The sequence below is a fragment of the Acanthopagrus latus genome, chromosome 10, assembly GCF_904848185.1.
Source record: "Acanthopagrus latus isolate v.2019 chromosome 10, fAcaLat1.1, whole genome shotgun sequence".
NCBI lineage: Eukaryota > Metazoa > Chordata > Actinopteri > Spariformes > Sparidae > Acanthopagrus > Acanthopagrus latus.
The window spans coordinates 1816877-1839697 of record NC_051048.1 but is presented as its reverse complement, the minus strand read 5'-3'; the positions used below and the strand labels follow the sequence as shown (position 1 = coordinate 1839697).

At 41.1% G+C, this 22821-nt stretch overlaps 3 protein-coding genes across 4 annotated transcripts; all 3 read right to left on the bottom strand.

Moving 5' to 3' along the window:
• Window positions 1-56: 56 nt before the first annotated feature.
• On the bottom strand, window positions 57-3953 carry LOC119027472 (fibrinogen alpha chain). Its single transcript, XM_037112691.1, has 4 exons — window positions 2947-3953; window positions 2248-2431; window positions 2029-2174; window positions 57-1495 (listed from the first exon to the last, which is right to left on the bottom strand). The coding sequence occupies exons 2-4, from the start codon at window positions 2381-2383 to the stop codon at window positions 1148-1150; spliced, it is 630 nt and encodes a 209-aa protein (XP_036968586.1). The 5' UTR covers window positions 2384-2431; window positions 2947-3953; the 3' UTR covers window positions 57-1147.
• Window positions 3954-4273: 320 nt separating this feature from the next.
• Window positions 4274-10028, bottom strand: fga (fibrinogen alpha chain). Of its 2 annotated transcripts, none has more exons than XM_037112688.1 (8): window positions 9891-10028; window positions 9001-9096; window positions 8665-8848; window positions 8147-8292; window positions 7651-7749; window positions 7192-7356; window positions 6041-6641; window positions 4274-5338 (listed from the first exon to the last, which is right to left on the bottom strand). In XM_037112688.1, exons 1-8 carry the CDS (start codon window positions 9942-9944, stop codon window positions 4629-4631), a joined length of 2055 nt encoding a protein of 684 aa, XP_036968583.1. In that variant the 5' UTR covers window positions 9945-10028; the 3' UTR covers window positions 4274-4628. The 2 variants fall into 2 exon arrangements, with proteins under 2 accessions (XP_036968583.1, XP_036968582.1); XM_037112687.1 differs by having other exon boundaries at window positions 9001-9108; window positions 9891-10027.
• Window positions 10029-10847: 819 nt separating this feature from the next.
• On the bottom strand, window positions 10848-13336 carry LOC119027470 (zinc finger protein OZF-like). Its single transcript, XM_037112689.1, has 3 exons — window positions 13234-13336; window positions 12661-12840; window positions 10848-12425 (listed from the first exon to the last, which is right to left on the bottom strand). Exons 2-3 carry the CDS (start codon window positions 12833-12835, stop codon window positions 11116-11118), a joined length of 1485 nt encoding a protein of 494 aa, XP_036968584.1. The 5' UTR covers window positions 12836-12840; window positions 13234-13336; the 3' UTR covers window positions 10848-11115.
• Between the last annotated feature and the right edge of the window lie 9485 nt (window positions 13337-22821).

Here is a 22821-nt window from a genome sequence, read left to right as displayed (position 1 = left end):
ACTTCCCGATAAGAAACGAGAGTAAAACAGAATAAAGGCTCTGAGAGGCTTCAAACTTGTGCAAAACAGTTATTTATTAAGTGATCTGTGAACCACAAGATTACAGACAAAAACAGGCAGCATCTTAAATGCATCCAGAAATTCACTGTACGGCATGAAAGTAATTGTTTCTGTGCTATTTGTAAGATGTGGTGATTTTTGAGTCTGATTCTCAACTCGTCAAATAACTGACCCTCTGGGATTGTAGGAGAGAGTCAACTTTTCTTACAAATATCATCTTTAAGGAAATAAATACCGATAAATAACGAAACAGGAAAAATAGAGGAGTGTGCCCTCGAGGACGGAGGTAAAAGGAGCTTTTGGTGGCCTGCAGAACCAGACGATTCCAAAACAGAACCCATAAATCTTCCAAGAGTTGCACCAAGTGATGAAATTCTAAAAGTTAACACTCACTCCTGGTAAAGATTCACAGAGCAGCTGAGCCGGTATGAGAGCTATGAGGGTGAAAATCTCTCATGAGAAAAATTAAAACGTCTACAACCTGTGAGAAAAACGTAATCTTGATGTGATCAGCATCTAACCCGCAGATTCCACCAGAACCGTCTCATTGCAGCCATTCAGGACAATGCTCGTGTTCCCACCAGCTGTGCCACGACACATTTCAACAGAATTTTCAAACTAAAACTGCACAAATGTCTAGAAAAGGTTATAAAATGAATGGATCTCTGCAACATCAGGCAGGCGTGACGCTCTGCCTCTGAAACTGGTGAAAAAGAATGAGGGGGAGGAGAAATATTGTCCAAACACTGAATGACTGTGAATTATTGAAACTGACACCTTTGAAAAGTGTCAACCGCATCTCGTGCCTGCACAGCAGGGCTGAGTACGCAACAGTGGACTGAATGTGATTAATGGAGAAAAATAATTGCGTGACTCAGCAACTTGCACGAAAAAATTTAACTCATCAACGTCTAAAAACCATCCAGCCATCTGAGTGCGATCGGCCCCACAGTTTGCACGATCCAAGAGCACGGTGTGTTTTACATCTTCAATCAGAAAGAAAAACAATTACGTTCATTGAAAAAGGTCCTTTCAAAGCCTAATTACAAAGTGCTTTTGAGAAGGAAAAAAGACAAGCCAAATCCTTTCACTCCAGCTCCAGAGGATCAAGAGCCTCCGCATCTGCAGCCTCCGCCAGCAGCTCCTCCAGAACCACCTCGTTCTGCCCAATGTCCTCAAACTGGGTCAATAGTTCTCTCCGGACCGTCGGGATGGTTTTATACTCGGAGGATGGTGCCAGGTCTGAGTCTACAGGCTGCAGCTTGATATGTGGGATGTCTTGAGGAGGTGTTCCTGCCTTCATTCTCTGGGTGAGAGTCTTGTCCATCTGGCCCATGTCAGTCTGGAGCGCTTCATGACTCTGATGATCAATGCTGAACGGTAACGCCGACCGGCAGGACCCGGAGCAGGCTCGCAGCGTCATGTCAACGTCCACCTGGTGACATAAATGAAACGTCAGAAACACAAGTTAGCATGCAGTACTCTACTTAAACTTGGTCCACAGTGGAAGTGCATTTAAGGCAATTCCAAGTTCCTGTTTAAGTTTAATTTTAGAAGAATTAATTTTTTTTTCCCCCCATGTGTGATGGAGTAAAAAGAAAAAAAAAAAGGTTGAGCAGGGGGTAAAAAAAAAAATATGTCTGATACTGAGTAGAAAAATGTTTTTTCAATTTTTTTTTGATGTTGAATCTTTAATGTGTGAAACCAAGTAAGAAAAAAAATGAGTGTGAAACCAGATGAGTCAGGAAAAAAACGTGTTTTCTCCTGAAATGTTTTGTGTGAAACACCGAGGAGGAAAAGGGTTTCTGGAGGGGGGAAAAAAATATGACGGAATGTCGTCACTGGAAGCACCATCTTCCATATTGCATGTGGTGATCCTTTGATAATAAAACATAGAGAGTGCAGCTTTAAGGATTTAAAGACACTACAGATTCTTGTGACTTTGAACAAGCCTCTCGTCAGCCTCACCTCAGTTCGATATAAGTCCTCCAATTGTTTCTGGGCGTTGTGGCGCAGCTCATCGAGTTCCCGCGACAGCCTGAATGACCGTTTCTGTAGTGATGTGAGATTCCTGGCCAATCTTTCCGCTTGTTCCACGAACTTCAGCTCTGAAGCTGCAGACAAATATGTAATTGTTATATTTTGTCCATCCAAATCAAAAAGTCAGAGAGTCACAGTCAGTCTTACTGTAGCTGTTGACTATGATTCGTCGGTTGTAGTTGTAGATGTGCGTCATCGCCTTCATGGACTTCTCAGCCACGTCTTCGTAAGTCTTTGCTGTGTCACACACCTTCCTCAGCTTTCTTTCCACCTCGTGCTCCATCTGTGAGATCAAACCCTGGAGTCTGCAGCCAGAGGGACATTTAGAGACCTGTGGAGAACACGAGGGTTTTACGAGAATGTCTGAGAGGATTTACCAGCAGTTTTGGAGACAACAATAATAAATATACTGCAACAGATGAAACTATGTTGTGCTCCGGTGTTTATGATTTTAGAAGTTTTCAAAGAAGTTTTGCCAGAATAAGCTTTCTAAGTTCCTTCAAGAAAAATCTGCGAAAACAGATTAAAAAAAAACTAATATCAAAACAATGTGTTTCTTTTCTTTCTTTTCAGGTTATTTTTGTTTCAAGGCAATTAAAAAAGTTATTTGGAAAAGAAATCTAATCACAGAAATTTCTCCTGAAAAAATGAAAAGATTTCTCATGGAAAATAATTTCTCCTGAAATTTTGTCAGAAAAAAACTTTCCTGAAAGAAATTTCTTCCAAAAAGTAAAGAAATTCTCCTGGAATTTATTTTCTCGTAGTTACAGGGGAAAAAATTCTATCGATGGAAAATTCTTTTTCTATATTTCTATATATTTCTAATTTCTGTATGGATGTTCTCACCCAGTCATCATCTGAACACAGAGGGACATCTTTTCTCACTCGACATTTTTGCCTTTTGTAGGCCTTACTGTGGTGCTGTCGGCCATCTTGATTCTGCTGCTTCAGCCTCACACACACTGCAGACAGACAAACACAAACACAAACACAAACACAAACAGGACTGTGGGTCGATTCACCTTCAACAGAGCTCCAGTTCAAACATCATGCTGCAAAGATAAGACGTGTCTGTGTTCTGTCACTGCTCTGAAGTTTGGATTGTTTTCAGTGATTTCGTAAAATGTTCTCCTACGTTTGTGTTCAAACTGCCTTTAATCAAAGCTCGATTACCAAAAGGCCAAACTGAAAGAACACTTTATGTAGAAATTGTCCATATTAATTTAATCAGACTCTAGTTATTTAGCTCATTCACATCGACTCAACGTGACAGAAAAACATTGCATTACTTAAGACACTTGTGTAAGTAAATTAGACAAAAAATTATTTTTGAGTGTTGAAATACACTTAGAAAACTTTTCTAACTTTTTTATTTGTTTGTGATAGTGAGACCGTACCTACGTAATGAGGACATTCTGACAAATGAGGACCTTCATGTATAATTTTAAAAGAATAAAAGTCACAGAAACAAATGTTATTTCCTGTCACATATCAACAGTTTTACTTCTGTTCTTATGTTTTACAGTGTTTTTATGTAGTATTTTATGTACATAATCACCAATTTATGCAGTCGTTCACCATAACTTTGTCGTACAGACAGGTGATTTAAACTGAAATAACTTTGTAGACATCTGTTTTTTTATTTATTAAAGTTCTGTTTATGTCTGTCAAATAAACCCCTAATATTTATTATTTTTCACAAGGTGTCTTTTCAAACACTGTTTGTGTGCAGTATTTATTAAATATAATTACTCAATTACACAGTACTTCATTCTTTCATGTTTGTTTTGACTTTTAAACAATCAACATCAGGACAGCGTTTTTCAACACTGTTAAACAAGTAAAACATATCAATAACGTTTTCCAACACTGTTTAACACTAAAAATATAATACAATAACTATTTTCAATATTGTTAAACACATAAATATATATATATATATATATATATAGTTGAAAAATATAGATTTTTACTGTCTGGTTTTCTTAGAATTAAAGATACTTCTCTCCACCATTTCAAAATTCTAATGCTAAAATCCAAATTATGCAAAAACGCTTTGGGGATTTGGCACCTGGTGATCGAAACATTGTGCTCCAACTTAACTGATTAAAAATTGTTTCACAATATCTGTAATACGCATTTGAACTAAAATAACACCACAAACCAGAGTAGCTGAAGTGAACATTCAATCTTTATTCATTGAGCAGAGGTCAATCATTTCTCCACACAGAGTTGAACACTTTTGAAACATCAGGTCGTTCCAAGAACACTGATCAGATAATCCCAACGAAGAGGTCAGTGATGTTTACATAAGCAAGAATCAACACAAACACCCACAGGGACAAACTGACACTGTTTGACATGATTTTGAAATCTCAGAATGATTTACGAACAGATCAACAGTCTGAATTGATTTTTGGCCTTTAACACGTCCTGTTTTTGCTCCTGTTGCCTGTTTTGTAACCACATTTTCTTGGAGTTTAAATTAATTTTGTGTCTAAGAGTATAAATTGACAATTTCTTTCCTATTAAAAAGAAGATGAACGGATAAACATCCTGACAGTTTTCAGGCTGTAATTAGCCGTTTTATATGTCACCCAAACAACTCCGTTTTCAATCTCATATGGTTTGTTTTTCTCCGGGTCGTACGTGCCTTTATAATACATCCCATTCAAGTTAGCGGACTGGCAGTTGTTATACCACCACCCACCCCCGTACATCTCTGCGCAATTCTCCTCCCACTTGTCATTGTCTTTGTCAAAAGTGCTGAATTTCATCCCATTGTGTGACAGGTAAGATGCCATATCAGAGTTGGGCATCACCAGAGCATCACCAGCATCCCCAGTGTACCCCGACACATGCAGTGGGTACCCCTCCTCCTCTGAGCCAACCCTGATTATGTAGTCCGCACTAGCTACACCCCCTTCCCAATCCTCCAGCTCCACCTTTAGCATGGTCTCACCCTGATTTGTCAACAGGTGGAGATTCTGGTTGCCTAGCCAGAGCTCCCCCTTACCCTTCGCGTCAACTGAGCCAAACCCAGCGCGGTATTCAGCCCAGGTGCGGTTAAAGCTAAGTGCGCCGCTCTCTCTTTGCTGGACTAACAACCACCCACCCATAAGCCCCTCCTGCTGGCAGTAAACCTCCACTACCTCTGTGGAGTCGGTGCCACCGGGTCTGATGTTAAACAGGCCGTTTGTTTCCCCTTTCAGGTGGTTCTGGTAGGCTTCGACACAATCTGCGAACAGAGAGGGGCACACCGCAAACCGCGAGTTAGCTTGGACCACCTTCGCTCGGCTAGCTTAAATTGAGTACTAACGGTTTCTTTCCATAATTAACCCCCGTAAATCTGCATCTGGAAAATCAGCACGACTTTTCGGCATATACAAATATGGCAAGAGCTACAAAAAACGTCATGTGGGTATCTGAGGGGTGAACCGAAGTTAGGAGTAAATATCTTTATCTAAATAAAAGATTTAGTATTTTCCATTCAAAGCCTGGCAGTGTACAGAAGAGAAAATACATTTCTACTCATTCATTGGTTAAATTAACACTTCAAATTATATGAACTTAGGCTGGTAACTCCTCAAAAAACATTTTAATGTGGGTGGAGTTTAGTTAGCTTTATTAAATATGGTTGTGAAGGAACATCTCCAAAAAGACTGGTCTGCACGTAAACTTTTATGGGTTCAAAAGAACTTCTCATAAACTTTAGTTTCCATTCAGTTTCAGGGATTATGTAATGACAGCAAATTCCTCATTAACAAGCTAATACATCACACTGAATGTGGGAATCTTTAAGCATAAAATTACTATGTTCACTTCATTTTTTTGGTACATAGGGCTAGCTAGCAAGCTAGCTGACGCTAAAGCATGCTGTCTAGCTGACTGCGCTGTAGTGGCCACTACAGATTTTACTCCACGTCAGATGTTTCGGTACCTTTTCCTATATAATCGGCCTGCCGCTCAACACGACCGCTCTTCACACTGCGGGCGTGGAAATCTGGAACGTCATCTTCTCCATTGTCCGTCAAAAACCCGCCGAGGTCAAGCCCTTCAGCGGCAAAAGGGTCCCCAAACCCAGTTTTGGTGTTTCCTAAGATGCTTCCCTTGGCGCCACCAGTGTGGGTTAGGGTGGGAAAGAAGGCGCCCATCCCTCCCTTTGAGCTGTCTCCCAGGGCCTGGCACCCAGGGCCTCCCTCATACACCTCCTCCACTTTCTCCACCGGCCCATCCTTGGTGTGGACGACGGTCCTCCTGGTGCTCTTGGTGCAGCTGATGGTTTGTGTGGACATGTGGGTAGTAGCGGAGCCGCCGAGGCCTTGAACCCCACCGTCTGTACCGAACAAATGGCTGCTGCCTCCGAGCTCAGTGATGGATTTAGATGGCGTGGAGGAGGACGAAGATGAGGTCGAGGATGAGGAGAATGATGACGATGATGAGAATGTAGGTGAAGAGTGGGAAGTACCTTGGTCCTTGGAGATGGTTGCAGGGGATGAACTGGAGCCTTCCTCCCCAAGGAGCAACTGAACCATAGGCACCTGAGGACAAAAAGGATGATTAACTTCAGCCAGAGTGGTCATGGTTCTAGAACAGACGGTGTATTTTTGTGTGAATTATGGATTATGGACAGTTGTTTGCAAAATAAATTATGCTGGAGTGAAACCTGTCATACCATAAGCAAATAGTTTAATATCATATCTGTGCCTTCTACTAGCAAGGGGTGGCAGGACGACCAGGAGAAGTAGCCTCAGTAGCAAACTGTTAGCTAAGTGAAGCTGCGATGAGGGACTTTGAGCCGAAGTGAACCTGTGACGATCACCAGGTAGTGGACCCCCAAAGCTTCGAGCACAGCTCCAGTAGATCTTTGAATCTCTTGGTGATTTTGAGATATGGCCTTATAAATTAAAAATGGTGGCAGGACACAAAGACGGACCAAGATCCAATAATAACAAACAGAAGGATGAAGGGAAGGATACATCAATGATTTTTGCGAAGGTTCCAGGATGGTACTGTGTCCTTTGCTAATGCTCACTTTAACTTTCACTAGGTCAAAAGTGACCTCACAAACCAACATATGGTTTCACTCACGTCAGTGAACACATCTTCTCTCCGCTGTGCTGCCACGGCCCCGGTTGTGTCCTTAGACTTGTAGATGCTGTCCACGAGCTGGTCCTGCAGCGGCCGGCTCTTCATCACGTACAGCGTCTTCACAGAATCGATGCTCTGAGCCGACTGGGAGTCCAGCTGCTTAATCTGGGAAACAGACAGAAACAGAGAGTGGCTTCTCACTAAAACACAAAACAAAGCCAGATTTTGGGTGCTAGGTCTATCAAAACTGCATAATTTGGTATCATAATTGTTGTCTTCAGTCTCACTTTTGCTGATACGAAATGAGACTATATGGTGATATGTCCTGGTTTTAACAGCTCATCACAGTAATATAATGTCATTTTCTTAACTTACCAGCCTGTTTTTATAGTTCTTATGCTTGTCTTTACCTACTCAGTCATTACCTCATCATGTTAGCATTTTGTAAATATACCTTACCTGTTTGTCCAGCACCACGTAGTCCTCGCGGTCCACCTGGAACTCGGTGTAGCTTCGGCAGGATCCTTTGCAGGAACGGAGCTTAATATCAATATCAACCTGACAGAGGAGACAAAGAGTGGGAAATGTGGGAAGTGTTTTACTGGATACAAAGTAGCCTTTTATTGAAAATGTAATTTCTTGCTGATTAAAAACAAACAGCTGCATCAAGTAACACTAACTTGAAAGCTAGATGAAGCAAAAATACTTTGCTTCAGCTAAAGAAGCTTCTTTTTTCGGACCGTGTAAAATTCAGTTTCTAAACACCACACTGATGGATAACACCTTGCTAAAGCTAATTAGCTTAGCAGATGTCAGCTACAACCTATGACCTGGTGACAAACTACCATTAAACTACATATTCAAATGTTGTTAAATTGTACATTAAGATTATGATTAAATCTAAACAAGCCATCCAGTTACATCGCATGTCTTTATCATCTTCATATCTACGTACCTCCAGCCTCTGCATCTCCACCACCTGGTCTTTGACTCGATCCTTCAGGGTGGCCAGGATCCTCAGCTGGCGGTCGATCTTGATCTTCATGTCTGTGATCCTCTGTCGCAGACTCTGGGCCAAGTCGTAGTAGTTGGTGTCGTGACCTGGTGGAAGAGGAGTCCTGGTGTTAAATTCTGTGTGAACTTTGGAAAGTTGAGATGACTTGTATTGTTTAATTGACCAACGTGACCTCAACATTTCACTTGACACAAGATAAAGGTGCAGATAATATATGCCCAGATGCACATTTTTAAAGTTGGGTTGGGTTTTTGACCGCCGGCATCTCAACTGAACATTATTTTCATGTTTGGGTCCCCAAAAAAAATCCAGAGGAAAACCCCACAGAGCACGTTTAAGTTTTTGGTGATGAGCTGAGAGAAAAGCTGCACACAAACATCCTCATTTATGTTTCTACATGCCTGTAAACATTAATATAAAAGTGTCTCCTTGTTAATTTAACGTTGAACTTAACTTACCAGCATCGGTGGTGAGTTTATCCTTCAGGTAGTCGTAGGTCTGTTTGGTAGCCGAGTCGGTGGAGCGTTGCTTGACCGTGTTCTCATCCAGGAGGCTTCGGATCTTCTCGATCCTCTTCAGCAGGCCGTGGTCGTATTTGTTCATCAGACCCTCGATCCTGCAGCCCGACGGACATTTAGGGCCCTGATGAAAGACGGAGGGGAACGAGATTACTAACAGCGCAAAAGAAAACTTTAAATAATTTGTGTTTCCATAAGAGAGCTGAGCATCAGGATGAAATATGAGCTCAGGAAAATGTACGTCATCAATGTGAAAAAGCAAAGATGGACTTGTACCCATTCGTCAGTTGTGCAGAAAGGCCACTCCTTCTCACTGGCACATTTCTCACTTCTGGTGCCGTGCTCCACCGGACGAGCTCCTCTCGGGTCGACCTGTGAGGTGCCCTCAAAACAGACAGAGGAAAAATATTGAGCTTTCTTATTTCAGTGTTTGTCTCTAATGTTGTTCAGGATTTCATGACCCAAAAAAACATATTACACCAAATATTTCTGATGTAATAAATATAAATGTTCATAACTGCATTGAAACTGTTACATTTAGTTACATGTTACAATTTTATGTGACAAGGAGTGATGTGAACTCTAATAACAAAAAACAAAACAAAAAATAAATAAATAAATATAAATATATATATATATATATATATATATATATATATATATATATATATATATTATTCACTTCTGGCAGAGTCATAAACAAAACTCATTGACTAAAAGTGAAGCTAGCATGTTCAAATATTAATTTGGTAAAACGTAAAGTAATTCAAAATTTTGCTGCCTTGGCTCCGATGCAGAGCATAATCTAAAAAGTAACTGGTAACTAAAGTTGTCAAATAAATGTAGTGAGTAAAAAGTACAGAAAAAATATGCAAGTACTTTAAACCCTGAGTAACTAAACTTGACAAGTTTAATAACCTAAAATGGGAACAGCGACTGCCTAAATTAGAAAATAATTACAAGAACAGAATAATATCACAGTAACAAACAGTACAGATGTGTTTTAATAATTTAATTTAAGTAGCACAAAGAAAGTTAGAATATAAAACTTACAAAATATTTAAAAAAAAACAAAAAAAAACCCCAAGACTTATCTGATTTCTGTGTACCGGGTAGTAAGTTTTTGTCTTTTACTTATTAAAGATCGTCAGTGTTGTAAGACTCACCGATTGTGAAGCAACACCGATAATAAAACAGAAGAGTAAACCGAGTCGCTGCATCTTTGTGTCTGAGCTTCTTCCTCCGTGTGAAGACGAGTCGCTGAATGCTGCTCCGTCGGGCCGTCTGATTATTTGAAGCCTCTGAAGAAGCAGTGACTCATCAGGACACGTATGGATCAGAGTTCAGTAACCTCAGCTGATCGATGTGGAGGCTTGTTTGTCGACAGACTGAACACAAACACAGTGACAGATCAGTTCAGTCAGCACTCGACTTCCCGGCATCTGATCCAGAATGTTTTCTCACAGCAAACAGTGACAAACAGAACTGTCACAATTATGACTAACTGATGAGATAAAGAGAAAAAAATTACAGCAATGACACATTAAAGTCTGTTTTGTTGTCTGAACACTGTGGAACAGTTTTGTGTCTTTAATCTTAATGTTTTACCTCAATTTTATTTCTCTTTTTGTACGTTCTTTGCTTTGTCATTTTTGGAAATTTGGGCTTAAATCTTAATATTAGAGATTCTTTGATGATTATTAAGGTCCTTGAAACTTCTTTGAGTGCTGATATTCTTTGCAGACATATGCAACATACAGAGATGTTCTATTACACTGTCATTTGAAGACAGACTGTCTACTTTTCCACAGGATTATCACCATGAGGTCATTTCAATGATGTTTATTAAACTCAAACTTTAATTTGAATTAATTTCTACCACTTTAATGTAAATGTAATCCAATCTTAAAAGTTAAATGTTAACCCATAATTTCATCAGATTTTCTCTGAGAACGGAACATGAAAACATCACTGTGAGTCACTTCCAGGCAATCGTACCGACTTTGTGAAGTCGTACCTTTGACACAGTTGCTACACGCTGAGGAGAATGCAGCAACAGCACCACCTGCTGGATGAATGTGTTGACTGATCAACCTCAGATGGTTTAAAAGATACTCAGAGCAGATTGAACATCGTAAGTCAACTTTAATGGACTCTCCAAATAAGGTAACATTACATAAACTTCATTAGTAAACGGCAATAATACGTGAATTAAAGGCACTTGCATGTCACAAGATGAGATGGAGGAGATGAACTGTGTGAACGAATTACTTTTCATCTCGTTCAATATAACTGAAATAGTTAACATAACATGATGACAGAGGAGGCCTCCTTGTAACCAGCTCCACTTCCACTTCCACATAAAAAGTCTCAGAACCAGAACCAGAGTTTCTAATCCTTCTTGTTGTGTGTGAGCCGGTGGTACGTGAGGTGCTGCAGCAGCCTGAAGCCTCTCTTACAGAGTTCACACTCAAACGGCTTCTCTCCGGTGTGGATGCGCAGGTGCTTTGTGAGGTTACTCATGTCGTTGAACTGCTTCCCGCACTCCTTACAGACGTAGGGTTTCTCTCCAGTGTGGATCAGCTGGTGCCTCTTCAAAGTTGCAATCTGGGTAAAGCACTTGCCGCACTGGGAGCAGCGATGCGGTTTCTCCGCCGTCTCTCGGCACTCATGATCGGTCAGCTTGGCGAGCTCATCAAACTTCTGCCCACACAGGGAGCAGTGCGGCGGTTTCTCCTCATGAGCAGACTGGTGCGCCTTCAGCCCCGATGGATGCGAGTAGCCTTTCTCACACTTGTTGCACTTGTATGGTTTCTCCCCCGTGTGGATGCTCTCGTGGATGGCACGGTGCTGCACGAGTCGGAAGCTCTTGCCGCAGTGTGAGCAGCTGTATGGTTTCTCTCCGGTGTGTATCATCTGGTGCTTCTTTAAGTTGGTCCTCATGCTGAAGGCCTTGGGGCACTGGGAGCATTTGAAGGGTTTCTCTCCTGAGTGGGTGTACTGGTGTGTCACCAGAGACATCTGGACTCTAAACGTCTTCGGACAGAACTTGCACTGATACGGTTTCTCCCCCGTGTGGACACGCTCGTGCTGCTTGAGTTTGGCTTGGTGCTTGAAGCTTTTCTCACAGTGGCTGCAGCTGTGTGGTCTCTCTTTAGAGTGACTCAGCATGTGTGTCTTCAGGTCTCCCCTCCTAGCACAGGTTTTGCCACAGTGGTCACATTTATATGGTTTCTCCCCAGTGTGGATCAGCTGGTGCTCCTTCAGACTGCCAGGTCTCCCAAACTGCCTCCCACACACCTCGCAGCTGTACGCTCTCTCCCCCGTATGGGTGAGGAGGTGCTGTCGGAGGGTGTGCAACAAGTAGAATTTTTTATCGCAGTGCTCGCAGGCATGACTTCTCTCTCGTGGAGCCTCTTCTGATTTTTCGGTTCCCTCCTGATTCTCCCTGTTCTCCATATGGATGCAGACATGCAGTCTTAAGCGGTGTTTCGTCCGGAACGTCCGGCTACACTTGTTGCATGAACGAGTCTTCGGCTCTGTCGGTTCTGATCCAGACTCCTGTTGGCTCCGGCTGCAGTGATGCCGCTGGTGTCTGATGACGTTGCTCCTCCTCACGAAGGATTTCCCACATTGCTCACAGTGGTGATTCCGGGTTTTGGTTTCACCTTCCTGCTGGTTCTTCTCTGTCTTGTTTTCATCTGTTGTGGAGCACAAAAGACGACAGAAACACAGAGATACGTGATTATCATAGTTTATATTTAAAGCTTCTGTTCAAGATGAATCAGTAAGACTGAGCTGGGATGTTTGTTTTCTTTATGAAGGCGGAGATGAGTGAAGGTAAGTGATGAAAATCAGAATCTATAGGTCAATATATTTGCTGCGGATGCTTCTGTTGATCAAAGGAAAATGGATCTCATCACTTCATCACTCTACCTCCACCTGCGGACTCCGCTTCCTCCTCATCCGCAGCATCATGTTGCTCTGATGTCACCACAAAGTCTGAAGGGCTGTTTTGAGGTCTCAGGTCTGCCGGAGTCTTCAGACAGTCCACCAGGTAGACGGAAAGCCGCCTGAAGCCCAGCAGAGACTGACTGCTTGGGGACGCCATCGACTCTGCAGAATGTGAAGGATTAACAGTCTGAACATCAACACTTCCCACACAGCTCCCAGGACAGACTGCTGGCTAAAACTGTTCGTATCTTTCAAACTTTATCTTTGTTTCACTTCATCTTCATCGAGCTGTGTAACATTTTCTCAAATACAAGTTTAAAAAAAGTATAATAAGCCGGTTAATCTCAGCATTAAACTCACCACACGGAGCTAAACCCAGTGTATTAAAGCACTCAGGTCTCAGCTGACCTGCTGCTGGAGGCTTCAAGCGAAGATAAATAAACGTCTTCTGATGTCTTTTCGCTCTCTATCTGTAAAAGTACTCTTCCGGTGTTGTAATATTGTGATATCTGCTACTAGAACGCAAAAAAACTGATTGAAAACAACGAAACGTACCAAAGAAGCTCCGAAGTATTTGTTGTCTTCCGGGTTTATTCGAAGAGCGGGGTTGAGGACCAATGGGCAACGAGAAACTGAACAGGGGGCGGGTTCTTTTAGAAATCCGGCGCCAATCGCTGCTTGTGTTTGTAACTGAGGAACAGCACCTGGATGAGGACAAAATAGGATCATACGCGTTTGGTCTTTCTTCTTTAAAGCTTTAATATCACTGCTTTATAATATGATATAATATAATATAATATAATATAATATAATATAATATAATATAATATAATATAATGCATAAAAAAGAATGGCACATTAATGCATTATTATTATTATTATTATTATTATTATTATTATTATTATTATTATTATTATTATTATTATTACATAATATAGTATAATATTATATAACACAATACAATATCATATAATGTAATAAGGGAAAGTTATTTAATATAATGCAAGGAAAAATCCAAAGTTGAATAATTACTAAGTACTAAGTAAAACACAAATACCTGACAAATTAGGCACAGAAAGAAGTGTTTGTACTTTGTTACTGCTGACACATGTTTTCCCTATTCTGTCACAGTAGACACACAAAATAATCTTGTCTGAATATGGATCATAAACATGCAAACACAAAGAATAGGAATAAAAGAAACTGTGCTGCATCAGATCCTCAGGTGTAGCTCTCCTGTAGACGCCACTAGATGACGCCACATGATCAGCGTTTGTCCTCGTACAGCTGCCGTCACTGTACATCCTCGTTACAGTAGGGTTGATTCAAACTAAATGTTGGCAATGATTTAAAAAATAAACAGTTCATCTGCACGTGAGGCACGGAAACGTAGCAAACAGGAGAATAATGTAAACGCAGAGGGATCTGGATTTGTAAAACAAAGCCTGAAATAGATTCTGATCCTCTGAAAGAAAACACGATTTGATTTTAACAATTGATTATAACAGTCCATTATGCATTGAGCACACACACACACACACACACACACACACACACACACACACACACACTGTGTCCTTTGATAATTTGCTCTTTTGAAGACAGACATTTTTGAAGTCCCTTTGAAGTGACTTTTACTAATGTTGTTCGTTTGCGAACCTCAATTAACTGACTCCCTCATTCTAAATTCAAAGACTTGTCTCTGTTCATACATAATGAATTCACATATGAGCCTGAGCCGGCCGTGCAGGAGCAGCCACATCAATACGTCTTTAATCCACCGAGCAAACATCGCTGCAGGGCTGCAGTCACGCCGGCCTGAAAGACGGCATTTGAGCTTATTTGATATTTTCAGGATACATTAAAAAAAAAACAAACATAGAATTACTCTTTCAAATGAGCGTGTAGGAGCAGTAAACGCTTCAAAAACCTGGTAAGTAGAGCAGTTCTCTCTCACTTGGGGGGTCTGGAGCTCCACAACTCTGGAAATACTGTGAGAAAGAAAGTTTTTTGTATTCTTTGCTTCTTTACTTTCTCTTGTTTTACCCTTTCAGGCCTCTGAAAGTTATGCAATGGAAACAGTGCGAGAGAAAAATATTATTCATGCAGCCTGTCGCGAGGGATCGCAAGGAGATGCTGCTGCATATTAAAGGGTCACGAGCATCAGGATGTTGGGAGCAAGTGAATTAGACTAAATCCAGAGAGGGGGAAAGAGTTAGCTTTTCTCAGGGTTTACATCCACAGAGGGAACGATAACTGTTGCATGTGAAAGCATTAATGTTTTTATGTTACTGTTGTGAGGGATCAAATCTACCTCACGTGGCCGCTGGACTCTCAGGATCACAGGTGTGTAAGGAAGTTAGCTCGGATGCTGCTGTAGCGCAGTTTTATAACAACTGGACAACGTTTCTTCATTAAAAAGATGAGCAACACTGAAGGCTTTTCTTGACGGAAAAGATGTTTTCTAACGGCTCCTTCCAAGATGGATCCATGAAACGAACCCTCTGGCGTGTCACGGTCAGAGAAACACCCCCAGAAAAGCCTTTAAATGTCTTGTTTTCTCGGACCAAAACCCCAAAACATTCAGTTTACGAATCCGCAGCAAGCGCTAGGACTGCAAAAACCCTTCAGTCGTGAGTGAGTTGTGTTGCTAAATATGAGCTGGTTGTTCATGTAGCAGAAGCATGTGACAGTCTTCAGACAACAAGCACGTCTGATGTCTTCTCTCTGTACCTGCCTCTGTAAAAAACACCTGTCACACTTTGTGCATCACTCTCTGTCTCTCTCTCTCGGGGGGTCGCTGCACTTTGCGTTAACATCTGGCCGATCGCTTCCTGTGAGGAGAACATTTCCCTTCAGTGTGAACAACAGACACCAAAATCCCACATTAGCAAACTCCACGAATCTCCTGTGTCTCAATTAGAGGGGCGACGTTTCAGTCAAAGCCCCAGTTGTAGTTGTTTTTAAACACGCTGTCAGCTCCACATCGCCTCCTTTTTACATTTTAAACACACAGATTCACTCAGCCAGTTGGCTGAGGTACAAGAACTTCAGCGGATCCTTGTATTCCCCACGTACGGTGGCTGTGGTGGAACATGGTGGCACTGAAACGACATATATCAACATCATTAACGTCAAACTTCTCTTCGGATCTCACCAACTTGCTGAAGTTGATCAATATGTTCAGATGAATTTATGTTTCATCATTGTTTTCAGAGCTGGAGGTGGAATACTGGGGTCAGTCAGACAGTCACGGTTTTAGATGTTTGCAAACAGCGTCATCTAATTTCAGATTTTTGTGATTTTTTTAATGATTCCTCATCTACTCTGGTATTATTCTGGCCCCTCATTGTCTGGAGTATGAATTCAATAAATAGTTTCCCCCCTGCTGGGTTGCCAGTTATGTTGCTCGGGGGCGTTTTCGCCTTCACAGCAGCTGTCTGAATAACAGTTATACCTACCAGCGTTAACATACGTCTCTCGTGTCACAGGGCTTTGCTTATGCTCAGGTTAGTTTGAGGCACATAAACCACTTTGGTTTGGATTCGGCACGCTACAATCTTTAACTTCCTGTGAAAAAAGACGCTTTTGGTCGCCGGCAAAACGTCTGTAAACTTCTGCAAGTCTCCTTAAAAAATATCCAGTGATATAACACAAACTGTGGTCGCCTATTTACCAGCGTATAATGTGATCACGATACGCAATGTCTGCTACAAGTATCGACCTTCAGTTTCTTCAGTATCTTCAGTTTTTTTAGTTTGGGCAAACCTTTAATAATTCATCCACCTTCTCCCTCTCAGCTGATGTATGGACTCACAGAGCATCTTGTAGCTTCTCTGTATGTGAGTTTGAATAAAAGGTTGTAGTTTTAGATGAGATGTACAGCACAGAAACGTGCAGCTATGCTGTTCGCTATTAAGCTACAATCTGATTTTTTTTCTCCCCTGGTATAAGAGTACAGATCTCATCTTGATTGGCTTTTTAAGCCAATTAAAACGTGTATTCCCCCAGTACATACAACTGATTGATATATTTCTACTATTTGCACGATTACATTAAAATATGCATCGCTCCTTCTGCAGCTTGTGCTCCAAACCAGGTTTTGTAACACACATTTTTTTTGTTTCTTTTGCAGTCTGGACCAAAAACATATTGATGGGTAATGAGCACACACTCTTCAAAGCAGCAGATGTTTAAAGTCAGTTATTAGTATTCATAGTCTGTGAGCTGTTTGTAGAGGTGCAACACTTTGACCTCAATTTCATGCCTCCCCTGTGAACGTTACCGCACAAGCTCTCATCACCCCTGTGGCCCTGCGAGATTACAGGTTTACATCCCCCTCCTCTATCATCAAACCCTTTTACTAGTTAATGCTTCAAGCACACACACACACACACACACACACACACACACACACACACAGAACTGGCAGGTCAGTATTTGCACACAAATTGCCTTTCTGTGGTTTGTGTGTTTTGGTGAAACTCAAGAGGATTCAAGTGAGCCGAGTCTTTATTTGACGAGACGCTGACATGTTGGCAGGAAAATAACGTCCCTCCAGGAAAACCCTCTTCTGTCCTCGGGTCATGTAAAGAGGAGCTTAAAGGTTCCCCTCCTCCATCCCCGTCTCACCCTCCTTCTCTCGAGAACAGAAGGTGGTGATGGTGAATGACAAGCCGCGCTGACCCTTAGTGATTGAGGTTTGGCAGGTGGTGACGTTACCCCGCCTCCCGCCTTACCACTTTGCAAGTTCCAGGATCCGTAGCAGTCAGTCAAAAGCAACATCAGGCACTTAACATGGTGCTGCAAACCTGTATGACCTGTCAAACTGAGTGGTAACGTCCACAGAACCTGCTATTTAAGAATCATTTCAAAACACTAAACCAGACGGATAGAATGATAAACAAAGAAAAATGGTGGTCTCCTTAGCGGTTCTTCAACGGTACTTTGCGGTGGTAGACTTGCTGTATAGCAACTTTAAACTCTGTTTGGTTTTTCAGCAGTTCTTTAGCAGATCTTTGGGTTGGTTGGGTTGCTGTAAACCTCCGCTGCCTTACAGGAAACCTTTGAGCCCAGTGTGGTTGGACATTAGGTTGTACTACTGCCATTGTCCCAGTATACAAGCACCAGGGGAGCATCCATTTATCGACGAAAGTATGTCCGACTCCACCACGATAGATGGCGATGCGCACCGTTTCAGCTTGTTGCTACCGGACCTTCATCTTGCCGACCTATTACTTTACATACCAAACAAGTTAAGAAGCTGCAAACGAGCTGCACAAGGAACGGTAAAAACGTGGATGACTTTTCAAAACTTAGCAATTGCATTTTCCTCACGCAGGGCCTGAACCTCCACTCATCCTCCTGAAGGTGCTGAGACATACTTGAAATACAAAAGAGGAAAGTGACAAGAGTGTTTTTTTTGTGATTGATTTAGAAATCGATAGTTTATATCTTGTGGATAAATGATGCTGTTTGTGCCGCCAGGTTCTGTTCCACAGGTATTTTCTTGATCTGCTGTAGGACCGTTCACTCTTCGGTCAGATCAATACAGAATTTTGATCATTCAAGTGTTGCCGCCCATTTTAAGTCCTCTCGTTCCGCTCCGTGAGGTATATTCAAGGGATTGGGTGATCCTCCATGATTGCGGAGGAGGAGTGAGGTCAGAGTAATGAAAAGCAGCCCATATCTGCTGTTTCCAACTTCCACACTCTGTTTACTCTCCACTTGTTTCCTTCTCTTCTCTTCTCTCACAGATCCTCACACCGATGCTAATTGGCTTCTGATGCATTTTTAATGTGTTCAGCCACTCAGATCACACCCTGCCTGCCACGATCTCTGTTTGTGATGCTCATATTGAGTTTACATATTGCGTGATGACAGTGTGCGTGTGCAGATGTGCATAAATCCTGTGTATGTGTGCGTCTTCATGCATGTTTTCATGCGTGATCTTGTGACAGGAAGTGTTAATTCACACAAGTGGGTTTGTTTCATGTTCCATAAGATGGTTAAATTACATGTATGTGAGCTCAGTTTCTTATCAGGAGGAGCACCGGATGGTAGTGGCGAGACATCTAAGTGAGATGGCGAGACATCTAGGTCATTTTGGTGACAGTTTGAACATTTTCCAGCTGTCTTTTGGGCAACAAAACTGGGTATTTTAAGACAAAACATGATCTTTTCCTAACCCTAACCAAGTGTTTTTGTGTCTCACAGGACAGTGTTGTGACAAGAAAGAAACAGAGACCTCAACCTAAACAAACAGAAAGTGCATTGCAGAAACAATGTCGACATTTATTCTTGCGACTGTTTTCTTATCAATGCTTAGTTCCCACAGAAAAAATGAGGAATGAATCAAGAACAGCATGATAGATAATGAGTTGTTAATTTTTCACGTCATTCTTTATACTTTCTGCTGTTGTTCTTAATCAATAATGCACATTCTGTAAAATGTTACAGCTGTTCCGGTGTGATGCGTCAGGTTTGCGCCACACTGCCTGCACGAGAGAAGGCTGCACTTTTTATGGATCTAAATAAAACAAATGGAAAATGTGAGCTTGCATGTATGTGTGAGCACTTGGAAGGATCTGCAGCTAATTAAAGCAGTCTGGACATGTGAACCTCGAGAACACGGTCACTTTAATGTAAATTTCCTCTGAGGAATTTAATTAGGTGGCATTCAAACAATGTGTGTGCATGTGTGTTGTAGCCGCAGGAGATTTCCATTAATCATCCTTGAATATTTTTCACACTTCAGTGATTTCTGTGTGTGTGAGGAAGAAAGGAGATAAATTACAGACAATAAATCATCTGGATGAGTTCACACATTATTGTACTGAATCTGTGTGCTTGTGTGTTTCTTCCATGTGTTTACATTTATTATTTCTGCACCTGTTAACTGGGTGTTAGAGGGTATGTACTGATTTGAATTTGTATTCATATTCTTGCCAGCAGTCTGTATGCTAAGCTAAGCTAAGCTGCTGCTGGCTGTAGCTTCATATTTAACATTAATCTGATCCCAAGTAGGCAGCGGAGGTGAGAATACCCCCGAGTCTGTTTCAGCTGATCCAACCACCGAGCCAGTAACACAACATCACCAGACTCCATTAACAAATGTGGTGATTTTAAGAGTTGCTGATGTAAAATAAACTTTATAACATAGAGACAAACTGTGTCTCTGACCGATTCTGAATCATAGTGTCCTTGCTGTAAATTCAGCATTAAATCTTTCAGCTGAAGTTGTTTGTCTCCTTGTTAAAAGTGTCAGTTTGTGGCAGCATGTCTGTACCAGCCTGTCTGCTTCTGTGTCTAAAGTCTTACCTGCCAACAATATAGGCTACTTCTTTGTCCCGGGGAGAAAGACTCCCATAACAAATGTGTCAGTTCAGTGAGTTGTTGAGTTATTATTATTCTATTAATATTTATTTATTTGTGTAAAAACAAACGGCAGCATGAGCAATTTATCGAATGAAGTTAATAAGTTAACGTCTGCCAAAACATTAACACTAACACACTCATGCTAATGTGACAGGCGACCGAGGATGCGCTTCATTATTACTGTAAACAATTTGTTGAAATGGCACTTTCATATGCATCATTACACACATGTGGTATGAATACATTTGCTGTAGAGGGCGGAGTGTGTGTATGTGTGTATGTGTGTGCATTTACAGACGAGTAAGAAGTGAACATGACAACAGATTGACAGGTACATGACACAATTAACTAATGTATGAATAAGGGGATGATTCGATTTATTTTACATGGTTTCACATTGTGTGTGTGTGTGTGTGTGTGTGTGTGTCTTTCTGCATGACTAGCTAAATTATTCCTGTGCATATCAATGTATGCGTGTGTGGAATTAATTACCATTTTTCACCCTGTTGGAAGGCCACTGAGAGCTCACTCTCATTTGCAAAGACACAACAACAGCAACATATATAAATAACCATATATATAAAAATTATAGAAACAAAAGTACAATTAAAACAATAATTTTGAAGTTACAAATACAGCAAAGTAAAGCCATACAGGTCACAACACTCCTCTTTGTGTATTAAATAAAAAAGCTTCAGAATCATTTCAGTAAACACTGATTTGTAATGAGGTGAGTTGTGTCTCTGTTTTTAATGGAGTTTCCTGCTGGACAGTTACCTTCACTTGCTGCTAAATGAACTGTTAAGTGCTGCAAACTGCAGCTGCCGGCAGCTAGTTTGCTCATCTGATAATATTGTTACAGAAACCTGGGATTTGTGTTTAAAAAAGTGGTGATGCACTCCAACTTTGCGAGCACCAAATTGCACAAAACACAAGTTCTTACACATCGTTGCTTTAAAATTGATTAAAACCAAATAGTCTTAAATTGTAGTGCAGAATGATCTTGATTTATTGTTCAGAGGAAATGTAAGATAGACAGGTAGTTTGCCAAGATGTTTTTTGTCATGTAGAGTCGGAGGCTTCTGAAGAAACTGCAGTGTGGATGTTAGCTGTTGAAAAGCTGATGCTAACAACTTTTGATGTTGTTTAAAAAGCAGACGCTGAACTGCATTGTGTTGTTGAGAAAGTATTTGTCAAGGAAGATGCAGAGGCTGCAGCTTCCCTGTTTGATAGAATTTAATTGCAAAAACCTGAAACTTTTATATGAGCATGCATCCTGACTAACAGTTGAAAAAGGACAATGATGTTTGAAAAGTTGACTACTGGCTTTAGAAATATATCACGTGCTGGGCGCTGCACTGCATTGCTGAATGGATATGTATAGAAATTTGATGAGCTTGATGCCTCCCGAGAGAATCCCAAGTTACTCTAACCCTCAAACAGAGAAGAACAGGACAATATTTTCTTTCCTGTAACAATGTCCTCATTTTCCAAAGATGTACCCAATTCACGACAATGTCGTTGTGCTTAAAAATAATGTCACTTTCAAAAGTCTTCAGCTATCTAAGAAAATTGTTTCCAAAATGTCTTTTTCCCCTCACTGTCAAGGTCTGATACTTAAATTGCCCTCAAAAATGGATCATAAGAGCAAACATTAACACACACAGAGACATTAAGTGGCACACCATTCCAAAATGTCCCTTGAGCGAGACACTGAAATCTAATTTGTTTTGGTTTAGTCCATGAACTACAAATGTTAGATTCTTTTCTCACCTTACTGTGGGTTTCATTCAAGCTGTTTAAAAAGGATCTGATCATATTTCCACAGTCTGGTATTTCGTCATTGTTTGGCCATACTTTGTCCTGGTGATACTCTGAAAAATGTTGTGAAATGTCTTCAGTATCACTGTAAAAAAAAAAGAAAAGCAGAGGGTAAAGGTAACTGGAGTCTTCAGATGAGATAATAAATAAATAACAGCAGCAACTTTTCAAACTGTAAAAGGTTACAGAAAGTTCAAAAAGTGCTCCTGAATTATCTATACGTTTGTTGTCTTTTTGTCCACAGTAAGCCGACTTCTGTACTGTAATGCACTGAGCCAGATCTGGCCCAGAACATTCATTCTGCCAGGAGAGCTAAATCCCCACAGAGCAGTGGGGAGGCCGAGGTCAAGAGTTCAGCACAAAACAAAAACAGCGTCTCCTGCATCTTTATGACAGTGGAGGAGGGTTACAGTCCAGGGAAGATGTAATGATTTCAGACGGCATCGTGGGATTTGGATACTGACTCAGAATCTGCTGAGCTTATCAATTATGAATGGCCTGAAAGGTAGAGCCTTCAGAAGGGAACATAATCTCTTGACATTATTTCTTTCCCCTCCGGGCTGTTCCGCTTCACCATGTATTGACTCAAAACAGTAAATGTAAAATGACTGCCTGTCAAATCAACAGAAAATTGGATTTGAAACTGGATGAATAGGCAGATCTTAAAAGCTTTGCTCACACGAGTTAATAAAAACAGCGGGAGAAGTCACTGAATATCACTGAAGTCAATCTTTCCATTCTGTTGCTTCGTTGCTCTGTTTGTCACCATCTTTATGGCATTTTAGACACTTTCCATTCTGAGAATTGGAGGCAACGCAACAAACACAACATGGTTTGTTTCCACTGTGCTAACGATGGATATGAACGCTGGGAACAAATCTGGGTGAGCCTGAACAACGACTTCATAGGGTATAAAATAGCTGAAGTGGCTTGAATAAAGATTT